The 27,398-nt window shown below is 34.7% G+C and overlaps 1 protein-coding gene across 2 annotated transcripts in view; it reads left to right on the forward strand.

Annotated features, from left to right (window-relative positions):
* LOC145296689 (lysosomal protective protein-like) overlaps positions 1–25,157 on the forward strand; it is a 73,996-nt gene extending 48,839 nt beyond the window's left edge. For both annotated transcript variants that reach the window (XM_080143055.1, XM_080143501.1), the window contains exons 7-14: positions 2,514–2,605; positions 9,597–9,687; positions 10,249–10,404; positions 12,141–12,283; positions 12,416–12,491; positions 17,593–17,679; positions 19,550–19,654; positions 24,005–25,157. In XM_080143055.1, the coding sequence (XP_079999181.1) occupies positions 2,514–2,605; positions 9,597–9,687; positions 10,249–10,404; positions 12,141–12,283; positions 12,416–12,491; positions 17,593–17,679; positions 19,550–19,654; positions 24,005–24,088 (834 nt within the window). In that variant the 3' untranslated portion in view covers positions 24,089–25,157. The remainder of the gene's footprint in view (positions 1–2,513; positions 2,606–9,596; positions 9,688–10,248; positions 10,405–12,140; positions 12,284–12,415; positions 12,492–17,592; positions 17,680–19,549; positions 19,655–24,004) is intronic.
* Positions 25,158–27,398: the final 2,241 nt, after the last annotated feature.

The following is a 27,398-nucleotide window of genomic DNA, read 5'->3' on the forward strand; positions in this document are numbered from 1 at the left end:
TTTTCGTTTAAACCAAATAAAATAATTATTTGCAATCATTCTACATTTGTTTAACGTCGTGTTTTCGTTATCCACGCTTCGTGATGCAGGTTGTATACTTGAGATATTAGGTTAATTCTCTAGCTAAGAACAAGATCTTTTCAAGTTAGTCTAGAGATTTCTGCCCCTCTCACCCCCAGGCGGGGCGAGAGCTGATGTGTACGCTTCGCTCGCTGACCAAAGACTGCCAAAACCCTTCTAACTCTTTTTCGAGTAGGCGATCGTCGTTTATATCAAAAGCATCTTCCTTCCTTTTCTCCATTATCTTCTATTCCCCCCTCTTTCTTCTCTTGTGAATTTCTTTTTCTATCCCTCTGTTATCTTATTCTTTTCTCTTTCTCTATTGTTTTGTGAACATATCTGTCAAACTAGCTTGGTGGTCTCTGAGTTAACACACCGCGGGTCCCCGACTCCGAGCAGACATTTTGGAGCCCAATTCTCGAGACTGTCCGAATCAATTAAAAACTCATTCTCACCAGATCCAACTAGAAGAATAATCTCCTTTTTTTCCGCCAATAAAACAGATATCATGTCTGCCGAACAACCGCCTGTCTTAATCTTTGACACAGTAGTAACCCCCCCCCCCCAGCCATAAGCATTCTTATCTTCACCTAGCTGAACGGGACACCCGGCATCGTCCGGTGTCCCGTCACAATTAAAACATATGATAAAACTATAAATTGATAACCTTGATAAATTTCGTTTTTACTTATAATTATTATTCTACTAGATCATTTTTCATAATTTTTGGAATTATACTAATTTCAACATGCCATGTAAGTACGTGATGTTTTCACCTAAAATACTTTGGTTTAAAATATTACAAGCACCAAATGTTTTAATTAGAATGTGATTTTTATATGTGTAACGCAGGGTACAGCACTGATAAAAGCTTTGAGAAAAAGAATAAGATTTTTGTAACTTTATTCAATGTAATCTCCTTATTGAGCAGCCTTTATGTGAAGGGATAAAAAAAAGAGATAGAAACAAGATACTCTCTATTAGAACTGCAGAGTCGAATACTGATAACATTGTTTTATGTTAATCTAATTTTCTGCCAAAGCAGCTCTTCAGCAGTCATGACAAGCTCAGGTCATGGAATCTCTAAATTTAAATCTACTGTTGAAATATGAATACAGATCTTTGTGAATAGTTTTTTTTTTCTTCATTTCACCTTGATGAAAGAAGGAACAGGCAATTTTGACTTAAATTAACACTTTATACAGCGTTACATCACAAGTGCACTTGAAGTTTTACTACTGTACAGGCAGAAAAACCCACCTTAGAAAATCAACTGGTTCTTTGATATGATAAGAGCGCGTTAAAAAATCAATGTTTTTGTTTAAAGCACAAATGAACCATGATACTTGATGTTTGCATTTTAAACATTAATTCAAGCCATTATACAAAAATAATTTTATGAAATCAGGTTCTCTTCAGTGCAATGTGGACTACTATAATGCCTCCTTGTGAAGCTTCGGCTAGGACCCCTGTTTATCTGGAATTCTCGGCTCATATTGTCTGGTTCTTCTTTGAGGGTTGTTACATTGAATCCTGTATGCTGAAAGCAAATATCGAAGCCACAGGCAGGAAGAAAAATAGACTTGTGAAATTCTATTTTACAGAATTAATTTTCACAAACTTATGTACAAATGTTTTTACAAATATCATTCAGTTCTTAGTAAGTTTTTTTCAAAGTCTCAAATCTCTTCACAGACAGCGTCAGACGGGTGGAGGGGGGAAGGAGGAAGGGTTGCGTCCTCAGGGAACGGTGGTCTCTATACGATCTGTTCTCCCTGAAATCAAAAAGCAATCTCTCTCATTTTCACGCGATAGTAGTATATATATTGAGGTATGTGGATGGGGTGGAAGTTTCCCTAGCCAATAAGATTTTGCCACAAAATCGGGAAAGCCCCAGGTTTTTGCGTGTGTGCAATTCCCGAATCTGGGATCTGAGTTCTACAGATATATTAATTCCCATGACCCCCTAAAGTCAGATGTCAGAACTGACATCTGACTTTGAGTTCACCAAGGCCAGACAATGTTATGCTCCAAGTTTCCTGTCATCCACTTTAACTGCAAAATATATTTCTCTGGTTTCAAACAATATCTATTTTGGCATGAAATAAAATATATATATTTATCTTCTCCATTTTAAATCCTTGGGTTATCTGGCGTCACCTGGGAACGATTAGTTATCTCCGCATAGTTATTCGGCCCCTCCCAGGCCCCCTGGGAGATTCTAAAGCTCCCCAATGATTGATTACGTCACACTACAATGTATTGTGGACTATGGGAAGAATTGAAAAATAAGCAATTTTACCGATTCTGATAACAATAAAATATAGGAGAGTGAAACATTTGTTGATCTGCATTCATTCCCAGGCAATGTCAGGTTTCCCTGCTAGTATTCATTGTTTTGAACAGTAAGCTCAATATAAATAAGTTCCCTTTTTCTTTTTTTATTTATCAAGGGATTTGCAGTTGGTAATGGCATGAGTGATTTTAGCATTAATGAAAATTCCATCATCCATTTTGCATACTATCATGGCCTTTTTGGACCTGAGTAAGTACAATTCTTTGATTTTTAATTTTTTTCAAAACTGTTTTGGAACCTGTATGTTTTTATTATTACCAAAAGTCTAGGATATAAAATATTATGCATGGATGCAAGTTCTTTACTTTGTTATGGAATTCTACATTTTATTTTATTTTTTATTTTAATTTTTTTTTTTTTTACATGGGGTTCACCACTTATCAGGGCCCGAAGGCCACTCAGGGATAAGGGTTATTGCGTGTACAGTAATCAATGAGATAGTATTGTAGTAATCATTACTATTGGGTGTTTAGATAGTGCCTTACTTAAGGGGGCGGTTTGTTAGGAGTTTGTTTATGTTGGACTTGAAGACGTCCAAGTTGTAGTCAGGTAGGAAGCAGGTAAGCGGCAAAGAGTTCCACTGGCGTGCAGTTCTAAAAAAGAAGCTTTGCTCATGGAATCTACGTTTGGATTTAGGCACAGATAAAGAGTGGGGAAAATTATTGACAGTAGTTTCAGCCAGACGGGTGTTTCTCGTGAAAGATTGGCGAGGGGGGACGAGGGATTGGAGCTCAGACGAGCACCTGCCATGTTAATAACGATAAAACAGAGACAGGCTGGCAACGTCTCTTTTGTGGGAGAGAGGTTGCAGGGAAGAGAAAAGGGCATCCCCCACTAAACCACAAAGTCTATTTTGTACTTTGTCAAGGCAGGATAAGCTGTTTTTAGCAGCTCCTGCCCAGATGTGGCAGCAGTACTCAATCCTTGGACGTACTTGGCTTTTATACAGATAGAGAATTGCATCAGTAGTGAGATATCTTCTGGAGCGGTAGAAGGATCCCACCATTTTCCCAGTGTCCCTGGCAACAGATTTGATGTACGTGTTCCATTTCAGATCAGGAGTAAAGGTCAAACCCAGAAGCTTGTCAAAACATGGAGCCTCCCCAAGACGAGAGCCATCCATTTCAATTGATGCCAGATGGGGATCAGAGCGTTGATGATGTAAAGATAGAAGCTTGGTTTTGGATGCATTAAAAGTGACCAGCCACCTCTTCCTCCATTGTACCACATGCTCAAGATCAGAGGAGAGAGAATTAGAGAGAACTTTGTCATTTACGGCCTTTGATGTGTTGCCATAGATGGTCGTGTCATCAGCATAGATGTCAACGAATGATTTAAGTATGTGTTTTTGGAGATCATTGATGTAGATCAGGAAGAGAGTTGGGCCCAGGATGGACCCCTGGGGGACTCCAGCATTAATACTGTGGTCCTCTGATTTCTGCCTATCAACCACTACTCTTATGAACCTATCAGAGAGAAATGATTTAATGATTGAGAAAACATTTCCAGTAATACCGTAGCTGGAAATCTTGTGAAGTAGGCCCTTATGCCATACCTTATCGAAGGCCTTCGATATGTCAAGAGCAATTGTCCTGCAAAGGAAACCTTTGTCAAGAGATTCACTAATCCTATGTGATATAATCGTTAGCACATCTGCTGTAGATCTTGCAGAGTTGAAACCATATTGCATGTCACATGTTTTTGTTGAGGTGGTTGACTACTTCTTTATTTAATATGGATTCCAACAACTTACTCATGACACACAGGAGACTTATTGATCTGTACTGAGAGGGAGATGACTTTTCACCTGAATTATTAAATACAGGGCATACTGATGAGGTTTTCCAGAGTGTTGGAAAGCACTTCTTAAGGCAACGCTTAAACAGTTTTGTAAGTATAGGAGCAAGTTCTGGTTGGAGCTTTTTCAGCACTATAACTGGAATGCCGTCAGGGCCAGTTGCTTTACTGGAATCAAGGTTCTTGATTAGCTTGGCGACCTCAAGCACAGATATTTGTATGTTGCATAGCGTGTTGTCTGTTATAGGAGGAAATACAGGGAGTTGATGGTCATTGTCGCATAGGGTATAATTAGCTGCAAAGTTCTTTTCAAATAGTCTGGCCTTGTCTGATGCTGACGAGATGACCTCAGGTCCATTGATAATGGTTGGGATAGAACGCACGCTTCTGTTCAAGATCCTGCTTGCTATTGGCCAGAACTGGTGGGAACCAAGCCGCTGCTCAGCTACTTTGGATTTAACAGACTGAGCATATAACTCTCTTGCATGTTTTATTACTCTTTTACAGTGGTTGCTGGCAGTCCTGAAAGCAGATTTAGTCTCAGTACATCTATTATGTTAGTAGCTATGGAAAAAGAGATTTCTATGCGTGATGGCAGCAGCACATTCAGGAGAGAACCATGGCTGGCTGTTAGGTTTTTGTTGGAATTTTTTGGATGGTCTATGCCTACAATTAACCATTTGGTCAGGTCTGATACTATAGAGGACACATCCTTTTTAAACATGGAGGTAGGCCAGATATGAATGTATGGAAGCTGTCCCAGTCAGCCATAGAGTATCGATATACAGTACGGTGGAGAGGTACGTCTGAAGACTTATAACATTTAATTTTTATCTTAACTGTTACGACGGAGTTGTCAGAGGATCCCAGAGGAGATAGAAAGGAACATGACTAGCAGGGGTACCCGGCGTTGCCCGGGTGTTTGGAGGTGTGTGTTGAGAACACAAAAAAAAAAAGTGGTAGCAGACAGGCAGGTTTGAACTTGTGACACAAAGGCGGAAAAGAAAGTGAAAGAAAACCTGACGTCTAACCCCTACACCATGATGCGATCGGAAGTGTCACGCATTCAAATTTAATGTAGTTAATCAAAAAGATGACTTTCAGAAATGGTGTTGCTTTTAAACCTCCCACAAAGGTCGTTTTTAATGTAGGGAAAAGGCAGCTCCCCCCAAATAGTAATTGTCTCAGATCACCGAGGTTGCTCCAGTTCTCTCCAACGTTTACAATAAATGCCTTAATGAATCTTGCTTTCCTGCCTGCTGGAAAACTGCTTCTGTGGTACCAGTTTTCAAGAATTCTGGCGAAAGAACTAACCCATTAAATTCTCGCCCCATTAGACTTCTCCCACTTTTAGCCAAAATATTTGAGTTCATAATTAATTAAGCTCTAGTCAATCACCTTACAGCTGCTAAACTTCTGACCGACCAACAATATGGATTTAGGCAAGCCTGTTCCACAACAGATATCCTAACTGTAATCTCTGAATGTATACGCCATTCACTGGACAAAGCAGGGGAAGGTAGGCGTTTGACAGGGTAATGGCCCGATGGTATTCTCAGGAAAATCAGATCCTATGTTATTACTGGACAAATACATAACGTAATTAAATCCTTCTTAAATAAAAGAATCCAAATTGTGCTTGATGGTTGTACATCTAAACAATATGTAGGTACGGGCAAAAATAAACGAATAGGGATAGGGGGACCTAGTTTTGAAAGCCGATTTATCATAATTTTTTTTGTAGGTTTCCGACTACTTTTTGATTGTATTTAAAAGATTAAGGACTAAACTTAATTTCCGAAAGAAAAAAAATATTTGTACACGTGATAAAAAAAAATTATGAAAAATATTTTCACGGCAAGCTAACCAATTCAGCTAAATTTTGAAGTTAAATAAATTCATTGTAAAAATCCTTTTAGAGATAAATATTAGTTTTCTGGGTCTATTTCAAAGATAATTAGTAAAGTAAAATCCTAAGATATTGAATTAAATAAAAAAAAAACACAAAAAATAGCTGAATTAGCCCCAAAACCGAGTGTTTTTGCTGTACACAAAAACACAACAAACCGTACTTTTGGAAATAGGGAATATATGGAGGCCCAAAATCTGAGACAGTTGAAAAGCTGTCTGAGAATGACGTCATGTAATTAAAAGGAAGGAGGGGTGCTGGGTTTCTCCCCCCGCCCTCCCGACGTACATTTTTAATTTAATTATTTTTCTATGTTCCTGTTTTTAAATTAATTTTTTTTTTAAATTATTGATCAATATTATATAAAAATTATGTTACGCCGAAAGTTTCACATTCTTGTGAGCAAGGAAATTATTAAAATCTTGCATCTAAAAAAAAAGTAGAAATATTTTTGCTCTTATTTTTTTTGTGTGAAAATATTAAATAAACAATGCTTAATTCAATGGTAATATCGGTAGTTTGAGAAATTCATTTTTCTTCGAGTTATATCGAATTCATTATATACGGACTTTAGGGTCTTTTTTTGTAATGTTGCTGTAAAAATTATTTTATTTTATTTTTTATTGTTACAAATTACGATGCTTTATTTATATAAAAAAAGCAAAAATAAATTCTTGCGTTTTTTATTTACTACTGAAAACCATAACTTTAGTAAAGGTATTTTTTGTTTAAACAAAGTAATACATTTCCACTAAGATTTAAATTAAAAATAATTCGTTTATTATATTCTGCGATCATTATTTGATAAATACTGAAATTTTCAATGAAATTGTTTAATTTCCTGATTTTTGGTGAATTTTTAAGTAAAGGGAGAGGTCAACATGTTTATATATTTTGAGCATCAGCATTCATTTTGCCCGTACCTAACAATTTGATATAAGTGTGGGAGTACCTCATCGTTGGACCTTTATTATTGCTGATATTCATAAATGACCTTCCTGATAAAATTGTCTCTGAGATGGATATATTTGCTGATGACACCATGCAATGGTAAAAACCCTAGATGAAGACCTCCCGTCTGTAGTGGAATGGGGACAAAAATGAATGGTAACATTCAATGCTGCGGAGACTATGCTTGTTTCCTTTAATAATTGTAAGAAACCTTCTCAACCACTAATAGCCATGGCTAATGATACATTATCTGAAAGTACTTCGTTCAAACTCCTCGGTTTAACATTCACAGGGAGCACAAGTTGGAACAGATACATCAAGGGCATTGCCGTGGCTTTTGCGAGGAAGGCAGGCTCTTTCTACCATGTTAGAAAATCACTTACACCTGAAAGTATCCTGTACATCTATAAGGTCACCATTCGCTTATGTAAGAAGTATTGTTGTCACATTTGGGTTGGTGCATCTGCTACTAGTCTCTAACTCTTAGATAGGCTTCAAAAAAGAGTCACTAACCTAATAGGTCCCAAACTGTCAGCTAGGCTTCAGCCTCTGTCCCATCAGCAAAATGTTGCATCCCTCTGCATGTTATTACAAGTATTTTAATGGAGGGTGCTCCGACGAACTACAAGCCCTTGTACCCCATCAATGTAAATACTTCCGACTATTCTGACAAGCAGCAAAATCCCACCCCTACACTGTAGAAATCTGTACATGCCAGAAAGCCTTCTACTCTAATAGTTTCATCCCCAGAACTGCTAGACTTTGGAATTCCCTTCTGGGTCCCTACTTCCCTGACTGTACTGACATGCAGAAGTTCAAGTGTAATGTAAATAGATATCATGCTGCTCAACTCCCTACATAGTATCTCTGCAATTATGTTCCAGATAGTAGCCCCCTACATTAAAGTGGCACTGTGTCTTGTTTGGGGTGAAAATGCAATAATAAAGATTTTGGTCAACTCTGTCCTTCATTGGCGAGCTATAACAATGAATGCTGAAAATGGTTGATCTCCCCTCATGTCAAATGGAGACTGTTGTCTTTAATTTTTTTTTTAATTTATTATTTTATCTGTTTTAGAAACATCCAAATTGCTAGAGCTTTACTGCTTTTTGGCTCAATTTCTCTTATTCTTTCTCTCTCACCTTCATGTTTTGTTTTGCCTTGCTTTGCCTCCCTTCCTTCCTCCTTCTCTCTCTCTCTGAAAATGTTAATTTTTCAAAACTATTTATGGGTAGAGGAGGTAGAAGATTTTTGTTTTATTAATAAATGTCTTCCACCTTAAAAATATATCTCAATATTTTCAGTATGAAAAACAAAAAGTATGGCAGATTAACATCTTTGACTACCCTTCCTCTTCCCCAAAACATCAGATTTTACTTTTTTCAGGCAATTGAGTAAACATTGGTAAGAGGCCATGGACCCTCAAGTTGACGAAATTGATCTTGATTTCAGATTTTTCTGCTTTTGACTTACCTGACATTTATGTCAAATTTTTAGAGATATCACATGATCACTATTTTTGATTTTGTGTTTGTGTGATACTATGGTTGAACTGCGGCTGTTAAGGAAGGAAGTAAGAAAATAATAAATGAAGTAGGAAATAGATTTATCAATAAACATGGACAGAAATTTGTTCTTAACATAGACAAAGAGATAAGGGTAGATTTAAATTCAGGGTGTGACAAGTGACCGGGTGACCAATAGGTAGAGAACAATGAACTAAGGATCAAACAATGGGTATTTGGGGGGGGGGTTACTGTGAGTCAGGGAAACAATAGGGACGACAAAGCTGGACTTAACAACCATCAGTGAGTTTTTATGACAGTTGGAGTTGAGAGTTCAGTTGAACTTTGATTACAGTTGGAGTTTGAATGCCACTGAAAACAGGTTTGAACCAGATCGAGAGCCCTTGAACAGACAGAGATTAATATTTCAACTAACTGATGGAGACAGCCTCGACAGTAAATATAAATGTGGACCTCGGTGTGTAGAGGGCAGTTTCACATACACTCAGATTATACACAGATATAGATGTGAAGCATCAGCGTTTGTGTTTTTGTTTTGTTTTTATACTTGTGGACCTGTGCATCCCCATCGATGGTCGGCAGTGTGAAAGAAATGATCACATGGCCAGAACAAGAATTATGAAAGATGAAGAACAAAACCATGGCACACAAGTTAAGAAATTCATCAGTCAGACAAAATGTTGGGAAACAAAATATATGCTTTAATCTGTGATAAAATGAAGATGTTTGGCTAGGAATCCTCTCAGTGTTCAGTTTCTCTAATTGTGAACAAGAAAAGTTTCACTTATTAACCTGTCATTTACTGTGCTGTTTCTTGCATCCACCTTAGTTTGAACACAAACCAGCCAAGATTTTAAGGTCACTTTTTTTTTTTCTCAACTTTGCATCTCTTTTCTTTCATGCTTCTCCTTATAATATAATTTCCTGCCCAAGTTGCATTTCTGTAATTTTCTATGATTACTACTAATTAAAAAGAAAATTGTTTGTCTTTTTGTAGCCTTTACAATAAGCTGCAGCTTTATTGTTGCGGTTCTATTCATACTGATTGCAGCTTCACAAAGAATTCATCACATTTGTGCATTGATGCGGTAAGTATTCACACATATGAATGATGATTTGTTCTTACGTCTGCATATGATTACTAATTCAAATTTATTGTTTAGTAGGTTATGTTTATCATAAAACAATGTTTCTAGCCTTTTTATAAAGGTATAAAAGACAGGGATCGTCTAATGACTTGAATTTTAAAACTGATATCATTTTACATTTTTGAATTTTGGAGGATATTATTCATATTTGGATTTTTCCGACTACTGTTCTCATCTTGAGTGCCGTTTTCACAATGTTTTGGTTGATGTAACCTCCAACCTTTTTCAGATCTATCTTGTTGAACTCTGGAATGTTTCTGCTGAACTCGGAAATTAAATAAAGTGAAGTAAATAAAGTGTTCCATTTGAAATTATGTCCAAATTCTTGAGTTAGACAGAAACACTCCCGAGTTCGACAAAATACACATGAAGGTCTGAAATAACATCAACCAAAATGTGAAAATGACATTCAAGATTTTATTTAAAAATGTTTTTATTTAAGATTAATTTTTTTTTATTTAAATCTAATTTTTTTTAAATTGAAAATTAATTTTTTTATAGACGAGAGGTGCAATGAGTCATATTTATGACATTGGATTAAATATGTACAACATGTATGCTGAATGCGAGACAACAGCATTTTCCCCTGATCTTATTTCCTACTACGACTTGACGTATCTTTTCCCTAGCATCGAATATATCCAAAAACAGAGAAAGGTAAGAATTTCTATAAAAAAAACTGCCTGGTTTTTAATTTAAAAAAAAAAATTTTCTTAAAGTATTAGGATTTTCTTTTTAACTTTAATTTTTGAAGTTACATTTAATTATTTTCTTCTTGACAAATTGTCAGAAAACTATGAATATTTATTATTTTACAAAATAAGAAAAATTCTGGATGCTTAAAACCACAATTGAAACCTGGAGCCTTAGATGTCCAATTTGAAGTTGTCCCATCTAACCTATTTTGCTGGTTTATATATGATTGGTAATTCTGTCTATTGTGATCTCTGGATGAGACCACAGACAAAAATATAGGTGACTGAGAGCATTCTGAACATTGTTGATTTGGACGTCGATATCATCATACACAAGACCTGTGGTGACAAGTATTTGAAGCGATCAGTCACTTTTTTGAGTTTTTCCTTCCCTTGTCACAGAATTTTACTATTCTTGCAATGAAATGGTGCAACAGGGATATGCACATGCACATGCACAGTGACACACATTATCTCTTTGTGCAGGTATCCAAAATTTAAACTTTAAGTCGTCATCATAATCACAATAACTATTGCTTTAATTTCTGTTGTATCTGCTGATTTTTGTATACCATTTCTATTTGCATCAATAAATGTTCGTGCATACATATATACATATATGCAGATCCATAGACATAAAAAAATGCATATACACAAAGATTGTGTTTTGACAATTAATCAGAATCAGGAATTGCAAAAAGCAGAACTTTTCGGAGTACCTGGAATCGGAATCAGCAAATATTGTGCCTGTTTTCCAGTGCTCAAAATGATTCTTTTTATCATTTTTTTTGGTTTTGTTTAAAACTTAGTTTTCCACAGCTCGTATTAATGATAAAATAATAAATGTTTATTGGTTTTAAACTATCAGTAAAACTAAAATCTATCGGTCACACCTATAAAATTGCAAATTTTACATGATGCTTTGCGGTAATCTGCCCCCCCCCCCCAAAAAAAAACTTTATATTTAGAGATTTGATTCGAATCAGAATGCCAATAAGTTAAGTAATGCTGTTTTAAACTTTTTAGTTTTGTTTCCTCTTTATTCATTTCATACGAATCAGATGCTAGAAATGGGCATTTTCACGTTCCTCTTTCTCTTAGCAAAGCACCTGCCATATGTAGGAGTAAAACCTGCTGCATGGCACATGCTTACATGTTTGAAATGTTTCATTATTAAACGTGAAAATGACCATTTTTATTCTTTAATTCATAAGGAGCAGATGGATTAATGTCTGAAATAGTTTTTTAAATTTATTAAAAAAATTTTTTTTACTGGGCGTCACCACTTATCAAGGCTCGAGGGTAAGGGTTAAATGAGTGTCAAGTAGCTGGTGAGACAACACTGTGATGAATGCTGATGGTGGAAATTGATTAGAAATTAAGAGAACAGCTGAACACAGGTTTACATGTTGGACTTGAAAGCGATCATGTTACAGTCAGCTGGAAAGCAGCCCCATGGTATTGTGTTATACAGACAGATAGTTCTAGTAAAGAATCCTTGCTCATGGAATTTTTGTTTAGTTTTAGGCACAGATAGAGAGTAAGGTGAAATGCTGATAGTGTTTGTAGCTAGACAAGGGTTTGTTGTGATTTTGAATATTTTGCGGCGGGGAGGGCATAGATTGTAGCTCTGTTGGACATCTTTTTTATTTTTATTTTAAAACTGCTTTAATCAAATATTTTACCTTTCTTCTCCAGTTTCTTAAAGCAATGCCCCATGAAAATCTGCGTCTGACTCCTCCATGTATTAATGGTACCGCCAGCTTAACCTACTTAAATGACAAGGATGTTCGCGAGGCTCTTCATATTCCAAAAGATCTACCAAGATGGGAACTGTGCAGGTAAATAGATTTGATTTCTGTCTATGCTTTAAATGAAAGCAATTATTATTTATTAAGTCAAAAAAACAACTTAATTTCCTGTTTTTTATTTAATTTAAAAACTTTTTCTAAATTATTCCTGAATTCTTTCAGCACTGCCGTGGGCACTAATTACAAAATGTTGTATCAGAGTATGAAACTGCAGTATCTTAAGGCAATTGCTGCTAAGGTAAATATCAAACCTTTCTTTTTACTTATTTTTTTTTTGTAATTCTCAAATATCTGAGCACAAAAAAAAAGCAAATAAAAAGATTCTTGCACTGTTATGTAATTCAAAAATACTAGCAGGACCTGTGGAAATTCCACAGCAGCATCTTTCATATGTAATATATTTCTGCTGGGCATTTTGTGGACGTTCAGCGTGAATGGAGACCCCACGATATTATTGTAACCCTTTTATTAAAACTGTAAAAATATTTATCTAAGTAATCTGATTAATGTAGTGTCAGAATATATCTGGTTATTACGGTTTATCTCCATTATCCTTATACAAGTCTGTGACATATTTCCATTGTATGAACACCTTGCACAAACGGAAACCTCTCAATATCATTATACAAACAGAACAGATATTACTAGCCAGAAGACGAAGAAGGTATATTTTTGTTTTACGTACGGCCTAAAAGCAACATTATTTTAAAAAATTTTTTATCTTAATTTTTTTTTTACATTCTGTCTTCAGTGATTGTGAGATCCTATTTAACAAAAAGGAAGGTAGAAGGTGATAACATACTACGAACATTAAATTAGCGTATCTGTATACTAATTTAATATTTGTAGCATATTAGCATCTTCTATCCTCCTCTGGGAGCGATGACACGTGAACGTGTGTTAAAGGTGCTATGGTATTAATATATAGATATAGAGTGCTTGACACATGAAAAAAAAAAGAAAAATTTATATGATGTACATACTCGTGATGAAAATAAAATATTGTTCACCAAAAATCATGTAAATTGATGAAATAGTTTTATTTTTAAACTAGTAATGGATGCTCGACCAATATTATATTGTACCTAATATTTAGTACTGATTTCAAAAGTTAAAAAAAATGACTTGGGTGTTCTCAGCTAGAATCGAAACCAAAACATTTAACACTCCAGCCATGTTCCCTTCCATTTGAGCTATTGAGAGATATTTAAAATTTAACCAAGCTTTGAATAAATTTGAGCATGTGCAAAAGTAATAGAAATATGTCAGAAAGTTTAAATGGATAATATGCAATGCCATCTTGTAAACAGTCTGAAGAAACAAAGAAGATAACTCCAAATAATTCAAATTTTTTTTTTCATAAGGGAGTCACCACTTATCAAGACCCAAAAGCCATTTGAGGATAAGGGTTAGTGAATATAAGGTGGTAGTGTAGTAATCGTTAATGGTGTATATTGGGTAGAATTTGATTATTTCTGGGGACGGTTCAACAAGAACTTGTTTACATTGGACTTGAAGGCTATGATATTGTAGTTGGCTGGAAAGCAGGCTAGCGGAACTGTGTTTCACAGGCAGGCATTTCTAAGGAAAAAGACTTTGTTCATGGAATCTGCATTTAGATTTATTAGATTTAGCACAGATAGAGTGGAAGAAATTGTTGATAGTTGTCGTAGCTAGTCGAGTGTTTTTTTGTGAAAGTCTGGCAAAATTGAAGCTCAGACAAGCACTTGCCATGAAAATAAAGATAGAGCAAAGACAGGCTTGCAACGTCTCTTCTGTGAAAAAGAGGCTGCAGGGAGAAGAAAAGGGCATCACCTACTAAATTTTGAAGTTATTATCTTTTCTAACCTATCTTTTCTTCTGTCTGTGCATCATGATTAAGTTGCTAGAATATGCGATAAACAGAGAATAACCTGCTTCGTGACCTGCAATATGGTTTCCATTCTGCGAGATCTACAGCTGATGTACTGTTATATCGCACAGCAATAATTTGGCATAACGATCTACTTCACAAGATCGCCAGCTAAGGAATGTCTTCTCAATTATTAAATCCTTTTTCTCTGAATCTTCTATCTATCTTTTATCTATTTCCTATCTATCTTATCTTAATCTATATATATAAAAGGCAAAACTGGCACGAGAGTGTATGTTCAAGAAAATGCTTTTTTCGTGGGGGTTCTTGATGAGGTTACTATTTTGAAGAACTTTCCTTATACTTCCTAGATTGTAATATCTATGATTCAAATCAAATTATTTTGATTGACTTTTAAAAAATGCCTCCTTCCCGTCCTTTCAAGTGTTTCTCTTTTTTGTATAAATAAAGCGAAACTAATCGAAGCAAAGGCATTCACCTGGTTTTCCTGTCAAGGACGTCAAGAAAGGCAATTAAGTTTGATTAATGTGGGGGAAACCCTTCATATCAGACAATTGCTATTCATTTGGACATTGCCAGAGTTCCCCTTTTTAGGGGTAGCTGGTTCTCCCCAACATCATGGGGAAACAAATAAATAAAACGGGCAAGAAGCTTAACTGGCCTTCAGCCAGCTATAAAAGCAACATTCATTTCTGTGCCTGCATGATTCTTAACTTAACTCATTCACTTAACTATCCATTTCTGCAAGTCAACTTTTTGATTGACATTGCTAAATTTGAACGTTTTTCACTTCCTGTTGCGTCATAGCGTAGCGGTAAGATGTCAGGTTTTCTTTTATTTTCTTTTCCACCTTCGCGTTACGGGTTCAAGCCTGTCTGCCTCACTTTCTTTTTTTTTTTTTTTCGCACACCACCAAACACCCAGGCAACGCTGGGCACCCACGCTAGTCTATAATATAAAACAATTTATTAGCAAAATTAACTCTCCCACATGTTACTGGACACTGGACAAAACAGGGAAGGGTAGAGCAGTAGCCCTTGATATATCTAAGGCTTTTGACAGGGTATGGCACGATGGTCTTCTAAGGAAAATGAGATCATATGGTATCACTGAAAGAATACTTAATGTAATTAAATCCTTCTTAAGTAAGAGAAAAATCCAGGTTGTCATCTACGGTCGTACATCTAAACAATATGATATAAATGTGGGAGTACTTCAGGAGTCTATCCTCGGACCTTTATTATTCCTGATATTCATAAATGACCTCCCAGATAAAATTGTTTTTGAGACGTGTATATTTGATGACACCACTCTCTATAACAGGCACGAGGGGAAAACAAATGAACACATATCAAAGGAAATGGTAGAAACACTAGAGGATGATTTCCAATCTGTAGTGGAATGGAGACAGAAATAGATGGTTATATTCAATGCTGCCAAGACTAAACTTGTTTCCTTCAATAATTACAAGAAACCTTCACTACCACCAATAGCAATGGCCAAGAACACATTACCCGAAAGTACTTCCTTTAAACTCCTCGGCCTAACGTTTACAGGGAATATGAACTGAAATAGATACATTCATTGAGAGCATGTCCAAGGGTACTGCTAAAGTGGGCTTTCTCTACCGTGCTAGAAAACTACTTACGCCTGAAAGTATCCTGTACCTCTATAAGGCCACCATTTGCCCATGTATGGAGTACTGCTGTCACATTTGGGCTGGTGCATCTGCTAATTGTCTCTCACTCCTGGACAGGGTTCAAATGGGAGTCGCCAACCTGATAGGTCCTGAACTGTCATCTAAGCTTCAGCCTCTGTCCCATCGACGAAATGTTGTATCCGTCTGCCTGTGCTACAAGTATTTTAATGGTGAATGTGAATGCTCTGACGAACTACAAGCACTCGACGTGAATACCCCCGACGAACCCGAAAAGCAACTAAATCCCACCCCTTCACAGTAGAGATCCCTAGGTGTAAGAAAGCCTTTTACTCCAATAGTTTCTTCCCCGGAACTGCTAGACTTTGGAACCTTTCGGGATTCTGCTTTCCCATTTAGAAATTCAAGTGTAATGTGAACAGACATCTTGCTACTCATCTCTCTTCATAATACCCCTGCAACTTATATCCCCTATAGTAGCCTCCTACTTCAAAGTGGCATTGTGCCTTGTTTGGGGTGAAAATTGAATTAAAAAAAAAAAATGTTACATACACAGAGATGGGCAGCAGAAAGTTGAAGGTTAAACTGTGTCAGGGTTGAAAAGGAGGATTAGTTATTTTGTATAGTCCCAGGTTAGGCAGCAGTGATCCTCAGTGAAAATTGATACTGGAGATGGGGAAAAAGGTGAAGGAGACAGGTGACTGGCTTAGCTCCTGGTCAGGTTCTCTCTGCTTGCTAATTGTGGTTCCAAAAAGGAGCTAAAGAAGTTCCTTAGGGGACAGCTGAATCAATATGCCCTGCCAGCTGATTGGTCAATGTGTGACAGAATTACTCAGCTGATTTGCAAGAGAAAATAGATCATTATTTGTGATTGCTACAAACTAAAATTCGCCTAAAATGATTTTCTTCAAAGTAAAATTGTTTGATTAATTTCTGACTTTTGGTGTATCTTTTTGACACGGGTACTTGCAACATATAGATGTTTTTTTTTAGAGGGGAGGTATGGAGAGATGGTGGTTCTGGATAAGTACGAACTAGAGTTCCTCAAACAAAAGTTAAACAGAAAAAAATAAATGTTTTTTTGTTTATTTTTAATTCCTCTTTTTTTCTATTAAAATGTCTGAGTTCAGATAAAATTGTTTTTAATGTTTTTATTTAATAATCATTGAAAAGTTTGTTTTTTTGTTATTTTAATTAAGAATTATTGAAGAATATTGAAATTAATTGTATTTTTTTAGGAATTATTGAAAACACTTTTTAAAAAGATTTTTAAACTATTTTCGGAATATTATGTATGGAATACGTTTTTTATGATGTTTCAAATTTTGTTATTTTGATTTCAATAATTAGTTTTATATTTTCATTTACATATTTATTATATAAATTCAAATAAAAAAACTTATTTAAAATGAAAAAAAAACAACATATTTTTATAATTTAATAAACATATTTCTTATAAAATTTAAAATAAAAGCTTACTTTTTAATTTTATTATTAAAAGTGCAAATAAATACTAATTGTTTTATTTTTATTTGCATAATTTTAATTTTTATGGTTTATTTTTCAATGTTTTTTTCTTACATTTTTTTTTCAATAAATCACTTCACTATAGAAATACTGAAGAATAAAAGTGAAGCAACTGATTTACCTTGTCACAGCTTCCGGTAGCAGCTATACTGGAAGTTAGCAAGTATGTTAGCTGACTATAACCTATTTTTTTTTATGAATGAATTTTTATATTATGCTTTAGTTACAAACTTAAAAATAATTTTGTAAAAAAATGTTTTTATTGATTTAATTCGATTTTAGAAACGGATCATGCTTTATAATGGTGATGTGGATATGGCCTGCAATTTCCTTGGGGATGAATGGTTCTTAAGATCCATGAACCTTGATGTAAGTCCTTTTATAATTTCAGTTTAAATTTTTAAAATAATAACTGAAATGATGTATTAGTATTTACAGGTAAATTTCCAAAAAACACTTTTTTTTTTTGTTTTAAATTAGAATATTTTATTTATTGATCTTTTATCTTCAATTTGTGATATACAAAACTTTGGTGAGTAAATTAATCATTAAAATTTTAATAGATATTTCAAAATGAGGGGTGAATTTTTAAAAAAAACGTTTGTCTAAAATATTATATTTGGTTTATTGGAAAGAGCATAAAATTTCACATTGACCCTGAAAATATTGTAAAAATTGAACCAATAGAAAAATTTTTGATAGATTTTTAAAGTTTAAAAATTGAAAAATATTTAACTCGTAAAATTCAATTGATTTCATTACGTAAAAAAATTCTGATACACCTAATGCATCAGCTTTTTTTTTTTTTTTTTACACAGTGATCACCACTTATCAAGGCCCGAAAGCCACTCAGGGATAAGGGTTATTGCAAGTACATTACGTTAGTGTGTAGATTTGATGAAGTGTTTACTTAAGGGGGCGGTTCATTAGGAATTTGTTAACGTTGGACTTGAAGACATCCAAATTGTAATCCGGTGGGAAGCAGGCAGACGGAACAGAGTTCCACAGGCGTGCAGTTCTAAGAAAGAAGCTTTGTTCATGGAATCCACGTTTTGATTTAGGCACAGATAAAGAGTGGGAGAAATTTTTCACAGTGGATTCAGCTAGACGGGTGTTTTTCGTGAAAGATTTGCGAGGGGGGACCAGAGATTGGAGTTCAGATGATAGGCTTGCAACGTCTCTTCTGTGGGTGAGAGGTTGCAGGGTAGAGAAAAAGGCATCCCCTACTAAGCTACGAAGTCTATTTTGTACTCTGTCAAGGCAAGATAGGCTGTTTTTAGCAGCTCCTGCCCAGATATGGCAACAGTATTCCATCCTTGGACGTACTTGGCTTTTATATAGATAGAGAATTGCATCAGTAGTGAAATATCTTCTGGAGCGGTAGAAGGATCCCACCATCTTTCCAGCGACCTTGGCAACAGACTTGATGTACGTGTTCCATTTCAGATCAGGAGTAAAGGTCAAACCCAGAAGCTTGTCAAAACACGGGGCCTCACCCAAACGAGAGCCATCCATCACAATTGATGCCAGATGGGGATCAGAAGCTTGAATCGGAATTGAAACCAAAACTTATGAAGAATTCGTAATAAAATTATTTATGAAAAAAATAGATTACTGGAGTGACATCAGCTATAATCGAAACCAAAACTTATGAAGAATTCCTCGTAAAATTATTTATTACAAGAAATGGAAGTCCATAACAATTAAACAAAAGTTATTGAATGTAAGCGTGGCACACAAAATAAATAACACACACACTGTCCTATTAATAATAATTGGAAAACTTTTATCGTATTCATTTATTATGTTTATAGTCCTATTATGTCTGACTGAAGAGGGAAAAAAGTTCTATGTCCGACTGAAGAGGGAAAAAACAACACTACTTGTAATATATAGTAGATAATTGGAAAATTTTACTTTATTAATATGGAATGCACTGAAGTTAATAAAGTTATTATGCAATTATTTAAATAAAACAAATTAAATTAAAGTTTATTCAAATATTAAACATTTTTTTAGAACCAAACACCATAAATATTTGAAGATATTAAGAATATTTGAAGATACTAAAAACTTTTACAAAAAAGTCTGGATTCAGATTTGATGAATTTTAATTCTTTAATAGTTTTTTAAATTTTAATAATGCAACAAAAATAATTCTTTTTCATTTTTTTAAATTAAAAAAAATTAACTTTTCTTTGTAAAGCATTTAAAATTTTTATTTTATTTTTATTAACAGGTAAAAAAGCCACGGAAACCTTGGTATTACAAAGCTGAAGATGGGACAACACAAGTAGCAGGATTTGTAACCGAATACGATAATGTGACTTTTGTTACAGTTAGGGTTCGTTAATTTTTTATATTGCTTAGCAATAAAAAATGTTTGTTTCCTCTTGTAGCACTACCAGGATAGATTATTGGAATTTCTCACTTAAGCAATTGAAATTTCTTTGCATAGCTGACATGCAGCAACAATTTATTCTGCATCTGATTGGTAGTCCTAAAGGTGTTCACGCATTTTGTGAACTGGACGTATGTCTGCTCGAGTTTGCCCAGAACCTGATGTAAACTGCTGGATTATGCTGAGTGTCACCAAGCAAATTTTACAAAGGCTAAAAAATATCAACATTCATCGAATACAAATTACAATAAAAACAAAAAAAAAAAAGAAAAAAAAAATTTTGGTGCTTATGCACTTTTGTTACCATGTTATTTTTTTAAAAATAGTATTTTCAAGTTAAATTCAAGTGTTACCATATTTTTCTTAAATTGTTAGGTGAAAGTAAAGAATAGTTACAAAACACCCTTCCCATGTTAAGAATATGCATGAATTTAATCCACGGGTAGCATGTTCTTGTTCTGTCAGCCATAACTGAGCATAAGTTTTAATTTGCATTTTTATTTTTAGTATTGCCTTCAACTTCCAGAAGAGTGTAAATTAAAACTGAATTTTAACAACTATTTCCTTGCAGACAATTCTAGTGTAAATTTTAAGAGCTTTAAACCTATTTTTGTTTTTTAGATGTATATTATTTATTACTACAAATTACTATATATATATATATATATATAATTTGTTCTAAAAATCAGATAGTTGCTGTAGGAAATCTCAAGTGTGAGAACTCAATGTGGAACATACATAAGGGTAAAAAGGAAAAAATCCAACACAAACTTAGTCCAATCTCATAATTTATTTTGACCTGATGCAAGCCTCCTCAGACAAGATGAACTAGTCAGGTCTGTAGCTGACTTAGAAGTCAGCTACAGACCTGACTAGTTTGTCTTGTCTGAAGAGGCCGCACTGGGTCGAAATAATGAGATTGAACTTTCATTGGATTTTTTTCTTTTTACCCTTATATATAATTTTCAGAATGTAAGAGATTATATAATTATTTCCACAGCCAAACAATGTCACAGCTCAGAAGAGCCATGACAGCCAACAAAGCGGAAGTCTTGGATTTCTGGTTTCCGACATTTTTTTTTTTTTTTTTTATTACATTTTCACCCCAAACAAGGCAAATTGCCACTTTGGTGTAGGGGGCTACTATCAGGGGCAACAACTACTGGAGTACTATGTAGGGATTTGGGCAGCAAGGTGTCGGTTCACGTTACACTTGAACTTCTGCACGTCAGTACTGTTGGGGAAGCAGGGACCTGGAATGGAATTCCAGAGTCTTGCGGTTCTGGGGAAGAAACTATTGGAGTAAAAAGATCTTTTACATCTAGGGACCTCTACAGTGTGGGGGTGGGATCTAGTAGCCTGTCGGGTTTGTCGAGGGTGCTCGCGTCGTGGGGGCACAAGTGATTGCAGTTCGTCAGAGCATTCACCACTAAAATACTTGTAGAAAAGGCAGAGGGATGCAACATTTCGTCGATGGGACAGAGGCTGAAGCTTAGATGCCAGTTCAGGGCCTATCAGGTTTGCGACTCTCTTTTGAACCTTGTCAAGGAGCGAGAGACTAGTAGCAGATGCACCAGCCCAGCAGGGTATGGCACGATGGTCTGCCAAGGAAAATTAGATCATATGGAATCACTGGAAGAATTCATAATGTAATTAAATCCTTCTTAAGTAATAGAAAAATCAAAGTTGTCCTCGACGGACGTACATCCAAACAATATGACATAAATGCGGGAGTGCCTCAGGGGTCTATCCTTGGACCTCTATTGTTCCTGATATTCATAAACGACCTCCCTGATAATATTGTTTCGGAGATGGGTATATTTGCCGATGACACCACTCTCTATAACAGATATGAGGGGAAAACAAATGAACACATATCCAAGAAAATGGCAGAAACACTAGAGGATGACCTCCAATCCGTAGTGGAATGGGGACAAAAATGGTTGGTCTCATTCAATGCTGCTAAGACTAAGCTTGTTTCCTTCAATAACTACAAGAAACCTTCTCTACCACCAATAGCAATGGCCAAGAACACATTGCCTGAAAGTACTTCTTTTAAACTCCTCGGCCTAACGTTTACAGGGAATATGAACTGGAATAGATACATTGAGAGCATTGCCAAGGCTGCTGCAAGGAAGGTTGGCTCCCTCTACCGTGCTAGAAAACTACTTACGCCTGCCAGTATCCTATACCTCTATAAGGCAACCATTCGCCCATGTATGGAGTACTGTTGTCACATCTGGGCTGGTGCATCTGCTGCTTGTCTCTCGCTTCTGGACAGGGTTCAAAAAAGAGTCGCAAACCTGATAGGTCCTGAACTGTCATCTGGGCTTCAACCTCTGTCCCATCGACGAGATGTTGCATCCCTCTGCCTGTTCTACAAATACTTTAATGGTGAATGCTCTGACGAACTGCAAACACTTGTACCTCCCCGACGTAACTACTCCCGACAAACCCGACAAGCTACTAAGTCTCATCCCTTTACAGTGGAGATCCCTAGGTGCAAGAAAGCCTTTTACTCCAATAGTTTCTTCCCCAGAACTGCGGGTCTTTGGAACTCCCTTCCGGGATTCTGCTTTCCCAACTGCAATGATATGCAGAAGTTCAAGTGTAATGTTAACAAACATCTTTCTACTCTTCTCCCTTCATAATGACCCCGCTAATTAATTCCCTAATAGTAGCCCCCTGCTTCAAAGTGGCACTGTGCCTTGTCTGGGGTGAAAATTGAATAAAAAAAAAAAAAAATAAAAAAAAAAAAATACTCCATACATGGGCGAATGGTGGCCTTATAGAGGTACAGGATACTTTCGGGTGTTAGTAGTTTTCTAGCACGGTAGAGAGAGCCCACCTTTCTTGCAGCGGCCCTGGCAATGCCTTCAATGTAATTGTTCCAACTCATGTTTCCTGTGAACGTTAGGCCAAGGAGTTTGAAAGATGGACTCTCAGATAAAGAGTCGTTGGCCATTGCTATGGGTGGTAGAGAGGGTTTCTTGTAATTATTGAATGAAACTAGTTTAGTCTTGGCAGCATTGAATGCGACCAACCACTTTTGTCCCCATTCCACTACAGATTGGAGGTCTTCCTCTAGTGTTTCTGCCATTTCTTTAGAAATGTGTTCATTCGTCTTCCTGTCGTGTCTGCCATAGAGTGTAGTGTCATCAGCATATATACCCATCTCAGAGGCAATGTTGTCGGGGAGGTCATTTATGAATATCAGGAACAATAGAGGTCCAAGGATAGAACCCTGGGGCACTCCCGCATTTATATCATATTGTTTAGATGTGCGACCGTCGAGGATTACCTGGATTTTTCTCTTATCTAAGAAGAATTTAATTATGTTAAGTATTCTACCAGTGATACCGTATGATCTGATTTTACTGAGGAGACCCTCATGCCATACCCTGTCAAAAGCCTTAGATATATCTAGAGCTACCGCTCTGCCTTCCCCCGCTTTGTCCAGTGAATGGTATATACGTTCAGAGATCAGTGAGGATGTCTGCTGTGGAACGGGCTCGTCTAAATCCATATTGTTTGTCAGTCAGTAGTTTAGCATCTGTAAGATGATGGACTAGAGCATGGTTAATTATGGTCTCAAATATTTTGGCAAAAAGTGGGAGGAGGCTAATGGGGCGATAATTTGATGGGTCTGTCCTTTCGCCAGAATTCTTGAATACTGGTACAACAGAAGCAATTTTCCAACAGCCCGGAAAGCAAGCTTCATTAAGACATTTGTTGTAGAGTTTGGAGAGAACTGGAGCTACTTCGGCTGAGCACTTTTTTAATAGCACAGCCTGGAATTGCCTGGAATTGAATGTTTCACATTCAAAATCGATGAAATAGATAACATTTTTCAATCACATCAATTAATTGCATGCTCTAGTTAGGGATCCATAGCGAGGTACATGGAGGGAGCTTCACATGCCTCTCATAGTGACTAAATTCACAATATATTGTAGTCTAGGATTCGTCAGGCTTATGCGCATAAGCCTGACGAATCCTATAAGTGGATGAAACGCAGAATATTCAGTGTAGCTTAATCGCCATATATATATATATATATATATATATATATAAATTTATATATATATATATATATATATAAATTTATAATAATTGGTGATTATCAATCCTCATCTCAAAAGTTCAGAAACGTGTTGATCGAATGCTCTGCAAGCTTGGCTGGCTAAATCTGAGTTTTCTGTACGAAAAGAATGATAATAATTATGATCTTGTTAAATGTTGAGTCTGTATTTAAGAATCCTGATTAACATTTTGTTTTTCTTTACTTCTTAGGGAGCTGGTCACATGGTCCCAACAGATGCACCGATTCAAGCATTTGGATTATTTCAGAAGTTCATACAAAATGAAGATTTCTAATATTCATATCTGTAATGCGATTATTTTAAAAAAACTTTTCTATTTTTTATATTTTGTTTACACATACTTTTTTAATGGAAATTTATACAAAAAATTGGTCTATCCGTTGTATTATTTTAAAAAGTTTTGATGCAATTTTTGTTTAAATTTTGGGATGAATATTTTTACGATTATAAGAAAATATGTACAATTGAAGTATACATCTTATGAATAATATTTTGAATTGTAACAAATATTAAGCACAATGAAAGCGAATTTCCACTTTCAGAGCATGTATATCATTAGTTATCATTGCAAAAACCAACAGATGTACTCATAAGTTTTTATTCAATTTTTGGTACTTGTACAGTGTAATCAAGACGTTAAAAAATGAAAATATCAAAAAAAGTTTAAATTGAACGTATCCGTTATGGAATGAAGTTCTCCGAAAAAAATTTTCACTTAATTTCATCAAGTGTTTTTTTATTTTTTTATGGCAAAAAAACAATTTGTTATGATACCAAGCAAAAGGTTCGATTTTTAAGAAGAAAAAAGCTAGAATTAAAGATGGGGAGGGTGTGTTGGCACTTTAAATTGAGTTATCGCCCAGTAGTATGTTCTAAAAGTCCAAACAAAAATGTAAAAAATTCAAAGATGTTTAAAAATGTGTTTTCCGTTGTAAAAAAAAAAAACTACTCGATCAAATTAAGTGAAATTTTTATTTGAGATCTTCAGTTCAAAATGGATACGTACAATGTAACCTTTTTTCAATATTTTCATTTTTTAATGTCTTGATTAAACTGTACAAGTGCCTATCTTTTTATTAGGAAACTAACTAGCGGAGGGGAAGGAAGCACCCGGTCTATACCTGGTTGTAAAATATATTTTAATTCATGCATATTTCGTATTATTACAGAGTCAATTCTCTATTGAATATTATATTGTACCTAATATATAGTACTGATTTTAAACGTTAAATAAAACTGATTTGGATAGCATCATTTAGAATCAAAGCTAAAACATTTAGTGCTCAAAGCCAAAAGATTTAATATTAAATGGCTTGAAGAAATGCGCAGAAAAAAAGTAAAAATATGTCAGCAAGTTGAAATGAACAATGTTGTATTTAAACTTGCTGATATGTCGGTAGGTGTTATTCATCCATCCAAACAAAGATTTTACTCGTTATAAGCCATTCTTAATTTATGATTACTATTTCCTGTTAATTTCAGTGTTATGTGATCAGTAGTTTAAAAGTTTATCGGTTAAATATTTACACGCACACACACACACAGACAGACATACTGATTTATTTATATAGATTATATGAAGAAAATTCAGGCATCTATATAAAAAATAAATATTTTTGAGTGTGAATTCTATTTTTTGGTTTTTGAAATGATAACTAATGTATATAGTGTGTGTTAAAGTAATATATATATATAGTGTGTGTTAAAGTAATATATATACCAGTACACAGTATGATAAGATAAGTAGAAGTGTTAAATAAAATACAGTTTTTAATTTCTTCATCTGACGTGGTTCATTGATCAGAAAAACAACAAAATAAAACTGATTGTCCTCTTTATTATATACCTTTATGTAAAACATCGGAACTAAATATCAAAATAATATCGAAGAAGAAGCTTTTTTTTATAGTTTTTACAGTTTAACACATAAAATAATATTGAAGAAGTTATTGTAAAAAATATATAATTATAAAAAAATAAAGATATAAAAAATTCAGTTTTTATAGTTTAACACATCTAAAATAATATTGGAGAAGCTATTGTAAAAAATATAGTTTTTGCAGTTTAACAGTTTTAGCTGTTTTTATTGAAAGCTTACGTTTATGTGTTGATTAAATTTCATGTTCATTTATGCTTATTAAAAACAAAAAATAAAAGTTGATAATATTTGCAAATCCTGTTTCATTGTACAAGGTAAACCTCTGAAATTTTGCAGATGGAAAACTTTTTCTTTTAACAAATTAATGAGATTCCACTAATTTTTTGTTAACATTTGCTGTTTCTAATTATGGATTGTCAAAATAATGAACGCTTTAATATTCTGGTTCTGCAAATTTTAAAAACTTTATGATTTTTACTGACCTTGTGAAAGTGACAAGCAAAACAGAAATCTGTTTCCATCTGTTTGTTTTTGCAATGATAACTGTGTGTAATATATATATATATATATATATATATATATATATATATATATATATATATATAACCAAATAGGAGATATAACACATATATAGGATATATATATATATATATGTTATCAAAAAGTAAATATTTAACAAATCAAAACTTATCAAGATAAGAAACGCTCAACACTATTAAGAGGAGCAAACAAATATTAAATGAAAGATGAGGAATAAAAGTTGTAACTTTGTTATATCATCAGAACAATAAGGAAAAGTAAAGGGGAAAATTTAAATCCTTTTTAGGACATGGCATTTCAAAGCTAAATGCTTCTCCTCAGTACCTACTTTTAATTATTTTTTACCATATTATCCTATTCCTTAATTTGCATTTCATATCTAAATGCTCTTAAGCCAATTTCTTCTGTATTTGCATTTTGTATAATTCTGATTCTTCTATGATGAGAAGCATTTAGCTTCAAAATGCCATGGACTAAAGAGGTTTTTCTCTTAATTTTCCCCTTTACTTTTCCTTATTATTCTGATGATATAATAAATTTATATAAAACTTTTATTCCACATCTTTCATTTAATAAATAAATATATATTTTTTATTTATTCAAAGGTAAACAGTTACATTTGGTCACTACAAATAGCCATCTGTTTCAGTCAAGAGACTTCATTAGGTGACCCTGAACCATCTGACACTAAAGAAAAAAAAAGGAAAGAAAGCATCAGATGGTTCAGGGTCACCTGATGAAGTCTCTTGATGGAAACAGATGGCTATTTGTAGCGAAAAATTAGATCATATGGTATCACTCGTAAAATGCTTAACATAATTAAATCCTTCTTAGATAAGATAATAAATGAAGGTATAAAAACTATATAGTATATATACAGTAAAATTCCTTTAATTTGAACTTCCTCTAAAGTTGGTCTTCCTCTCATTTGGACTACAGAACCAAGAAATTGTAGATTTTGTGATCGCTTACGGAATACAATGGAAGCACCTGAGAGCTCAATCGATGAAAATAGAAACTGCAATGACAACGTAAGTTGATAATTCCGTCCAAATGTCAAACTTGACAGAACTTTCAAAAGTTAAGGTCAAGGTGATATAAGATGCCGAATTTGATTGGCTACAATATGGGCCAAGCAGTGAGTCTCTGTGATGAACAGAACAAA

The sequence above is a fragment of the Euprymna scolopes genome, chromosome 1 (genome assembly GCF_053919585.1).
Source record: "Euprymna scolopes isolate OS-2025 chromosome 1, ASM5391958v1, whole genome shotgun sequence".
In the NCBI taxonomy this organism is placed as follows: domain Eukaryota; kingdom Metazoa; phylum Mollusca; class Cephalopoda; order Sepiida; family Sepiolidae; genus Euprymna; species Euprymna scolopes.